At 37.9% G+C, this 10,689-nt stretch overlaps 1 protein-coding gene across 1 annotated transcript; it reads right to left on the reverse strand.

The window, feature by feature from the left end:
• Positions 1–970: 970 nt before the first annotated feature.
• On the reverse strand, positions 971–3,170 carry LOC122738871 (N-formyl peptide receptor 2-like). Its single transcript, XM_043980760.1, has 2 exons — positions 3,105–3,170; positions 971–2,056 (listed from the first exon to the last, which is right to left on the reverse strand). Exons 1-2 carry the CDS (start codon positions 3,168–3,170, stop codon positions 971–973), a joined length of 1,152 nt encoding a protein of 383 aa, XP_043836695.1.
• Positions 3,171–10,689: the final 7,519 nt, after the last annotated feature.

Below are 10,689 nucleotides of genomic sequence, written 5' to 3' on the forward strand. Positions count from 1 at the left end.
CTCCATTAAAATATGTCTTTCCTACTGTTCTCCCCCCCATCTTTCACCTCTCCAGATCCTATCCATTCTTCAGGACCAAATCAAGTCTCCCCTCATCCATTAGGGCAAAAATCCTGACCACCACAGCACACAGTAGTCTTATTCTCATCTGATTCATTGCTAGCACTTTGTACCACTGAGCTTAGACTGCCTGGTCTTATCATATATGTTCATTGCTAAGTTGGGTACAGTGCAAAGATCACTGGTTTGGGAATCTGAAGACCTGGTTTGAAACTGATCTATGCCACTTCCACCTGACTGGCCTTTGTCACTTCATTTAAATCAGTGATTTCTTTAACCTCTCTTTCACTAAACTTCATTAACTGTGAAATTAAGAGCTTGGACAAGGATTCTTAATTCTTTTGGTATCAAGAACCCCTTTTGCTTTCTGGTGAAGCTTACGAACCCCTTCACAGAATAAAGTCCTTAAATGCATAAAACAAAATGCACAGTATGACAAAATAAACCAATTCTGTTCAAATAAAGAAGTATTTTTCCCATTCAAGTTCATGGACAGTCAAATCTATTCACAGAAGATTTAAGGATCCATGGACCTGAAGTTAAGCATCCTTGGACTAAAGGATTTCTAAGGCCCCTTGCAGCTATACATTTATAATCATATGATCCTCCCTTCAATATGCTGAGAACTTCTTTAAAGCAAGGACTGTATCTTATTCGACTCTCCCTGTATTGCCCTCAGTCTTTTGCCCAATAATGTCATAGGTTCATGGGATATAGAACTGAAAAGAACCTGAGAAACTATTTGTTTAACCCCCTAATTTTGCAGATGAGAAAATTTAGAGTTACAAAGGGAGGGGGAATTTGTTCCAGGGTACGGAGTGCTCTGAGCAGTATCAAATGAGTCTTGGAAATCATGAGCTGCATGCTGCAAAGGATTTTTGACAGTGATCTTATCATTTTGGAAACTTAGCTATGGGGTTGAGACAGGGTCCAAGGACACCTGAAATTCTTGTGACTTGTAGCAGGTATGTCCTTTGCCCTGTGACTCCTCAGCCAAGGCTCTTTCCAGGGCAGCTGGTAGAGAATGGAGCAACTGTTCACGAAAATCACGCCCAATGAAGACATAAAGGATTGGGTTGAGGCAGCTGTTAAAGAAGGCAAGGGAGGTGGCTATTGAGCCCAGGCGTTGGACAATGGCATAGAGGGCCTGATGGTTCTTCAAAGAGGAAATGAATTCTATCCACTGGAGTACATGAAAGGGCAGCCAGCAGAGGAAGAAAGCAACAATCACAGCAATGAGGACCCGAAAGGTCCGGCCAGGCGTTGCAAGCTGATTCTTCCAAAGCTTAGCACTTATTAGACAATGACAGACCCCAATGACAACCATTGGCCCCACAAAGCCACATACTGAACGGATGATGATAAGGGCATGGTATCGAGGGATGGCAATCTTCTTCCATAGCTCATGGTTCCCATGGGTTTCATTCCAGATATCATAGTTGCTGTAGCAGTAGGTGACACCTTTGTATGTAATTGTGTCCTTGATCATCAGTGAGGTACCACAGAAGGCAAAGGCCATGATCCAGGCTCCCACAGCCCCCAAAGCTGCAAGGCACGGCCTTCGGTGTTTCCTGGCCCAAAAAGGCCAAAGGACAGTGACACAACGGTCCACAGAAAAGAGTGACACCAGGAAGACGCTGGCAAAGAGATTGAGGTTATTTATGGCACCATGGAGTTTGCAGAGAATCCGACCAAATGGCCAGTGTCTATGCAGAATCACAAAGGTCATGTTGAGGGGTAAGGAGAGGCAGAAAGCAAAATCAGCAATAGCAAGGTTGACAAACCATATGGTGTTGACGGTACGAGGCATACGGAAGCCAGACACCCAGATGACAAGTGCATTGCCAACTGTGCCCATGATGAATGTTATACCAAAGATGATTATGCACAGGATGTCAAGAACAGCCCAGGCTTGGTGAGGAGAGTCAACAGCTGTGTCTGATGGTGCCAAGGAGCTATCCTGGGGCAATATTGTCATGTTCTCCATAGGAAAGACCTGTAACAGACATAGCTCATTCCTGTTTACATACCAACAAATAAGCTTCCCACTCAGTATTTCTCACCCACTCGTTTCTTCCCTCCAATAAGAATTCTGGGGTATTTCTCTCTTCTTCCCATCCTTCAAGTGGTATGAGGAAAAGAGTAGTTTCTATCCAATCTATCATGAGCAAGATCAAGAAGAAAGCTCAATAGGACCCAATAGACCAGACTTTAGGGCTGACTTAGTTCAGCCATTGACCCATCATTTACTAACTTTATGTCAGACAATATTTTAATTCTCTGAATCTGTTACCTCATCTGTGAAGTAAGAATAATCAACCCTAAACTACTTCACTCAAAGAGCTGTTGCAAGAATCAAATGAGGTACCATGAAGGAAAGCTTTGTAGCAATAAAATACCATATAAATGGAAGCTAATAGAAGTAATTATTCTCCCAAGAGCAGGGCAGAATATATATCAGATACTCGGGAGCCAGGGCTGAAAATAGCATCATCCTTAAAGACGCAGAGAAATTAGAGCACAGAATCATGTAGCTTAAAGGGGCCTTTGAACATAGAACACAAAATGTCAGTTGGAAGAGACATTAAAGAATAATGGTTAAAGCTAGGAAAGATCTTTTTTTTTTTTTTTTGCAGGGCAATGAGGGTTAAGTGACTTGCCCAGGGTCACACAGCTAATAAATGTAGGAAAGATCTTAAGGCACACACATAGACTACACCTTTGGCTATGCTATCACTCAGAATAGACAAGCAATAAATGTTTATAGATTGTAAGGATAATGAGGACAGTGGTGAAAATGAAAATAGTGAAAGAAGATGGGTCATGAGTTTCTTTTAGGTTTATAGATATTTAGCTAAGTATTGAAAATAGGACTGTCCTTCTAGAAATCACCCATGGGCCACCTTCTTCTCTCACTTCTTAGACCCCAGATGCACCAGTCCCTGCTTTCTCCTTCAGAATTCCCCCATTCCTATCTACAAAATTCCTCCTCTAATGTCCACTTGCCTGCTTAGCCACTAACCCTTTAGCCCCCTTCACCTTACCGTATACGTCTGGGTCTCCAGGCCCCAGGACTCAAGTATCTCTTTGTGGCTTCCATTCCATGCCATGTCTTTTTTTCTGAGGTATTGACACTCCCTACTGAAGGTTTGGAGTTCTAAGTCTTTGCAAAGAAATGAGCAAAGAAGACTTGTGCTTTGGTATGATTATAAGTAGCCAGGATGATGCAAGAAAACAGCTGGGGAGAAAGAGGAACAGAGGAATGGAATGGATGAGTTTTATTATTTGGCTATAATTTGGAGACAATCACTGAAAGTAGGGGTAAAGACTAGCCCTGGAGCACTTAATGGGGTGTGGGGAAGATAATCGGTTTGAAGTTATAATATTCTTGGTACAACAAATAATAACCCCCCTGCAAAAAATGTTGATAATGATTATACTGGAGCTATTAAAAACACACACACATATTGATATCCTCTGTTTGACATAGCCTAAATTTCCTTCAGAATTTCTCCTCTCACCTCCCAGGGAATAACCCCATATAATAAAGAATATTTTGCTAGTACTACTTTTAAGACATTTTCAATAATAAAATTGTAATCATGTCATAGGGCACTAGGTGGAGAAGTAGATAGAGCATAAGCCCTGGAGTCAGGAAGACCTGAGTTTAAATTTGGGCTCAGATACTCATTAGCTGTGTGACACTGTGCAAGTAACTTAACCGTGTTTACCTCAGTTCCTCATCTGTAATTTGAATAAGAAGGAAATGGCAAACCATCATCCCAGTATCTTTGCCACAAAACCCCCAAATGGGGTGACAAAGAGTAACTCAGGACTTAAATAACTCAACAACAACAAAATGATGGTTTTTCCTTTAGTTCCCTTCTGAATCTGTTCCAGATTCCATCTTCCAAAGAAACTTCCACCTCTGACATTCTATATCATTATAAGACCCCTTCTGGTTCAAATGTCCTCTGTTCTATTTCACACATTGCCTCCCCCTGCCCAATTCTGACCTTCCATATTTTATTCTCTTGGTTTCTCTCTAGCTTTTACATTCTATATTCTATGATTGTGTGAGCTTCCCCCCTCCCCCAATTGATCATGGTCTTTTTTTTTTTTTTTTTAGTGAGGCAATTGAGGTTAAGTGACTTGCCCAGGGTCACACAGCTAGTAAGTGTTAAGTGTCTGAGGCCGGATTTGAACTCAGGTACTCCTGACTCCAGGGCCAGTGCTCTATCCACTGTGCCACCTAGCTGCCCCAATCATGGTCTTTTGAAAGCGCATTTTAGATGATGGGAAAAGTGGGAATTTTCCCTTCTAGGCTTATTCTATTTAGTAAAAATCTCTAGAAAAAAAATTTTCACTGTACAAATTTGAGTAGTCTTTCCCTGTTTCCTAGATTACATTCACTTACAACTCTGACATCTTATACTGTCCTGGACACCAGCCTGAAAGATGGTTATCATGGAAAGCACACTGGATTTTGAATCATAAGTCCTAGATGTGAATTGCCATTTTTCCCTATAGAATGTAAATGTCTTCCAATAAAAGGTAAGCTACTTGAGGATGACAAAGGTTTCACTCATCCTTTTACTCCCCACACCTAGCACAGTTTCTGCTACATAGCTGTCACTTAATAAATAGTTATTTATCATTTTGTTGATAGTTTAATTCCACTTAATATCTGTGTGATGTTAGACAGATAATTTCCCCTCTCTAGATCCTGGTTTCCTTATGTATAAAATGAAAGATTTCAGCTGGACCAGGGCTTCTCAAGTAGTATAATTTGAGGAAAGAGTTTCAGTGAAGTATGTTTTAAGTATGTTATCTGGGGGGCCATTGGCAAGATATACATAAGGAAGACTGGAGATAGCTCCAGATGTTTAAGGCAATTGGGGTTAAGTGACTTGCCCAGGGTCACACAGCTAGTAAATATCTGAGGTGAGATTTTAATTCAGGTCCTCCCAACTCTAGGACCAGTGCTCTATTTACTGCACCACCTAGTTGCCTCAGCTACTAGTTATAACCATGGGCAAGACTCTTCATCTCTCATTGCCCCAGGTATCATTCTAAGACTATAAATTGAAAAGAAGGTGACTAACTACTGGAAACAAATATGTTAGTACTGGAGAGAATGTGTCAACAGGTTGCTTTCCACTCATTAGAATCAAGATTCACTCATATAATCTCAGCACTGATTCAGAATAGCTACTCCCAGTGTTAGAACTAATTTGTAGATAGACTAATGACCTGCAGTCAGTATCAGAGTTCAGGATAGGTGGCCCCTTTCCATTTTGCTTTTGCTTCTTCTCAACCATATGCTTACAAGAGAGATGATTACAGGACTCTTCACTGATGCCATGGCACCTCAAAGATTTCCAAAAGTAGCCACTGAGGCTGAAGAAAATAGTCACTCTCAATAATTCTTCTAACATGACTAGATGAGGGTACTTTGGTTGTCTCAGGGTCAGCACCCACTCCTTGGTGAGGCATTCTATCATCCACATAAAAGAAGCTCTGCAGACGTGGACTTTGGTATTCTGATCTCCAAGATATACATACATACATCCCTATATATTATATAATAATACAATATAAGATATAAAATTTTACATAATAATATATAATATAATTAGAAACAACACAACACAATATAACACATATCATATCATATCATATCATATCATATCATATCATATCATATCATATCATATCATATCATATCATATCATATCATATCATATTATATTATGTTATGTTATATTATGTTATATTATGTTATGTTATATTATGTTATATTATGTTATGTTATATCATATTATATTATATCATATCATATCATATCATATCATATCATATCATATCATATCATATCATATCATATCATATCATATCATATTATATTATATTATATTATATTATATTATGTTATGTTATATTGTGTTGTGTTATATTGTGTTATATTGTGTTATATTGTGTTATGTTATGTTATGTTATATTATATTATATTATATTATATTATATTATATTATATTATATTATATTATATTATATTATATTATGTTATGTTATGTTATGTTATGTTATGTTATGTTATGTTATGTTATGTTATGTTATGTTATGTTATGTTATGTTATGTTATGTTATGTTATGTTATATCATATTATGTTATATTATATTATATTATATTATAGCATATTATATTATATTGTAGCATATTATATTATATTGTAGCATATTATATTATATTGTAGCATATTATATTATAGCATATTATAGCATATTATAGCATATTATAGCATATTATAGCATATATTGATTATATTATATTTATAATATATAATATATACATGTATAATACTTCTCTGCAAATATTTAAAGGGCTGCCATGAAGAAGAAATATTAAAGTTATTTTTGCTTCCTCCCAGAGGGTAAAACAAGGAGCAAAAGTGACAATATGAATCATGACCAGCAGATGACACAAAAAAAGTTTAGAAACTCATAAATGTATAAAATATATGCATAGTATTGTGTAATATCAACATATTTTATCTTTTAATGCCTGACAATATGAATTGACCAAAGGAAGAATGGGCTGAATAGAGAGGAATTAAATTTCCAATTGATTAAGTTCTTTGAACTTTGGGGGAGGAGATGTTTTGGAAGAGATTCTTGATCAGTGATGGTCAGTCAGCTTGACCAAACAGATACTTCTATTCATTATCAGTTTTCTCATTTGTCTTTTATTGTTGCATCATTTCAGTCCTGTCTGACTCTTTATAATCCCATTTGGGGTTTTCCCAGCAAAGATAGTTTTGTCTTTTTTTTCTCCAGCTCATTTTATAGATGAGGAAACTGAGGCAGAGGTAAGTGACTTGCCCAAGGTCACACAGCTGGTAAATGTTTGAGGAACTTCAGTAAAGGTGAGTTTTCCTGACTCCAGGCCTGGCATTCTATCCACGGTGGTACATTTGTCACATAGGGACAAAGATCTTTGAATTTTCTACTACACAGCCCTCTTGTAAGGAAAGTTCCTTGTAAGCCTTAGAATTATATGGAAATTGGAGCTATTATTATTACCTCAGAATAAAACCTCTGAAACCTATTCAACTCTTGATCCTCAAGAAAAAATTGTTTGTTTGTTTGGGGGTTTTTTGGTGGGGCAATGAGGGTTAAGCGACTTGCCCAGGATCACACAGCTAGTAAGTGTCAAATGTCTGAGGCCAGATTTGAACTCAGGTCTTCCTGAATCCAGGGCTGGTGCTTTATCTACTGTGCCACCTAGATGCCACCCCACCCCCAAGAAAAAATTATAAACAAGTCTTTACCACAGGAAAGATGTCACATTTGAAAAAGTAGAAGTTACTTTTGCTGCTCTCAGCAAAAATGCTAGAACATGTGTCTGGACAAGAATGAGAGAGAGTGGAAAGCACAGGGACAAGTCAACCTCTTAAACCAGCCGGGGGTTTCTGGGGAGAGGAAGGTGTTGGGCAAATTTTAACAGCCATTTAGATTGCTCTATAACTTTTTAAAATGTTCATTCATTCCCCAGATGCCTCTCATCTCCTGTCCCAGTGGCTGTTGGTTAGAGAAATAATGGCAAGAGAGGGAAGTCAATCAGGGCCAAAGCTCAGAAAGGGTGAAATGGAGCCTGACAATGGTCTTGGGAGGCCTTGTCCCAGCCTCAGCTTGAACTTTGCCTGGTTAAAGGAAGCAAAAAATACAATGCAAGTCTAGGTGCCAGGTGGACCAACCTCAGTCACTGTGGAATGGAATGAAGGCTGGATGCAGGTTGTATTCTCTCTCTTGAGAAGCAGCATGCTATGGAGAGGAGTGCTTCTAGGTTAAAGGGAAGGTTAGAGGATCTTGAGTTTGAAAACCAATGTCTTTTTTTTTTAGTATTTTAAGAAGTATTACATCTTGTTAGGATTAGGGTAGCAAACAGAGCATGGATTGGAGTCAAAGGGCATGGGTTCAAAATCCTGCCTCTGCAAACTTTAATCCAGCTCTGCCAGTAGGTTGTGTGACTTTGGGCAAGTCATTTGCCTTCATTTCCTTTTCTTTAAAATGGGAATATTGGCATAGATAGTCTCTAAGATTCATTTCATCTCTAATCATTTATGAATTGATTCATTAGTTAAAGGAGCATCCCAAGTCTCCTCTGAGCTCTAGGTTGATTTACTCTGCATATGAAAAAGCCAGCAATGTAAGTAAAGTGGAGAGGAAACAGGGGCATTAACCTCTGGATTTAGCTTGTGTCTGTGCTTCTTTTCTGCCCACTCTTCATGGAAGACCAGAAAAGAATTGGGGTTTTAAAACTGAGGAATCCTAAACCCCAGAAATACGTGGCAGGTACTAACTAGGTAAATAACCCAATTTACTTTGCTCCTATATTGAAAATTGGGAGATATGCAAAATGTCCAAAATTAACTAAGACAGAGGCACTCAGATCCCTGGACCAGGACAAAGAATCAGAAAAGCAGTGGGGTGCGTGGGGAAGACTAAGCCAGAGGAAATTAGCCAGCTTTGAAGACAGGGCTACTGTTCTTTGTTCTTTTAGAATTGATGTCTTTTGTTTTCACTATCAGCTTCATTTCTGAATATATCCATCACCTCCCTCCTCCAGTGAGCCATCCCTTATAACAAAGAATAGAAAAGAAAGAGAAAAGGAGTTTACATCTGGAACTGGGAAGTTCCTTCTGGGAAGATGAAAGGCCTTAGTATAAAAAATTCTGAAGAAGTAAAACAGGAGAAACTGAAAGGTAGCTTTTTGCTGTTCCCCAGGTTAAGATTTCTGTTCCTTCTAAATAATCATGATGGGGGATGCGGAAGGGGGTAAGGAGATGGGAGAGGGAGAAGAAGTATGGCAGCACCAGAAATCTACCTGGAAGAAGAAACAATTAAAGATTTTAGTTGAATGAACAAGAAATAGCACTATCGAACAACAAAAATAAGAAAAACATGTTTAGTAGAAAGCACTGTATCTAATATATAGTACCTTCAACAAATTTTTAAAGTTTATTTTATTTTATTTTATTGGTGAGGCAACTGTGGTTAAGTGACTTGCCCAGGGTCACACAGCTAGTAAGTGTTAAGTGTCTGAGGCTGGATTTGAACTCAGGTCCTCCTGAATCCAGGGCCAGTGCTCTATCCACTGTGCCACCTAGCTGCCCCATAAGTTTATTTTTAACAAAAGAGACTTATTAAGGGGATGTGAAGGGTATATGGTGTTGTGACAGGGAACATAGGCTCAGTGCATCATCAAAGAGACATGGCAAGGAGTGGAGATAAAGGAATAATTTATACTCTAACACCAATATTATAGGATAAACAATTTTTAGGACTTTTGTAAACTGATGAAGAATGGAATGAGTAAAAACAGTAAAACCATTTATACAGTAGCAACACTATAAAAATAAACAACTTTGAAAGCTGGAGGAACTGTGATTAATCCTGAGGATCATCCATGATGCCAAAGGACTGATGATGAAACATCACTTGACAGAGATGACATATATATACATACGTGTATATATATATATATATATATACACACACATATATATACATGCATATATATATACACGTGTATATTTGTATACAGCCAATGAAGGAATATTTAATCAATTATTCATATTTGTTACAAGGGATTTTTTAAATTCTTTTTTCCTACGGGATAAGGAATAGGAGGGAGAGAAAATGGATTTCTGTTAATTTTTCAAAAAACAGTTTCAGAACAGAGAAGAGGGGGCTATGCTACAGATATAGAATGTAGCATCCATTCTCAGATGAGGTCCTCATATTATTTGTTTTGCTTTGTTGTTGTTTTTTACTTTGTTACAAGTGATTTCTCAAGGAATGAGGGTAATTTGTAAAAGTTTGTGATGTCAAAACAAAAACACATCAATAAAACTTTTTTTCAAAATAAAATAAAATTTAGTGTTTGCAGAGACCTTATAAACTATCTAATTTAATCCTCTTATTGTGCACATGAGGACACTGAAACCCAGAAATGGAAAATGATTTAGGATTATGGGATCATAGATTTAGAGTGGAAAAGACCTTGACTGTCATCTTCTCTAAACCTCTCATTTCATAAATGAGTAAATTAATCTGGTTATGATTGTTGTATTTAAATATCTGAAGGGCTGCCTTGGGGAAGATGGATTAGTCTTGTTCTGCTTGGCAACAGAAAACAGAACTGGAAACTGAAAGTGGGGGTGGAGGAAAGTGACAGAGAGGAAAATTTTGACTGAATATAGGAAAGAAATGCATAATGATTAGAGCTATCCAAGAATAGATAGAGCTGTGTCAACAGTCACTAACAATCGCTGACAGTGCATTGCTATGAAACAAAAAATCTATTGGAACAAGGATAGAGTAGCAGCAGGGGAGGCAATCATCTTTTTGAAGTGCCTCTCTCATCTATCACTTCTGTGCTCAAAAGTTCTCCTTTGACTGTCACATGGAGTCCAAACCTCTTTTCCTGGAATTCAAGGAATTCCACTACCTTCTCTTTCTAACTTTCTCTCCCCTGCTAACAAACATTTGCCTTTAACTCTGTCTAGGTCCAAAGCCTTGTTATCCCAATATATGTGCTATTCATTACTGCCTCTCCACCTTTGC

Source organism: Dromiciops gliroides, chromosome 2 (assembly GCF_019393635.1).
Source record: "Dromiciops gliroides isolate mDroGli1 chromosome 2, mDroGli1.pri, whole genome shotgun sequence".
In the NCBI taxonomy this organism is placed as follows: domain Eukaryota; kingdom Metazoa; phylum Chordata; class Mammalia; order Microbiotheria; family Microbiotheriidae; genus Dromiciops; species Dromiciops gliroides.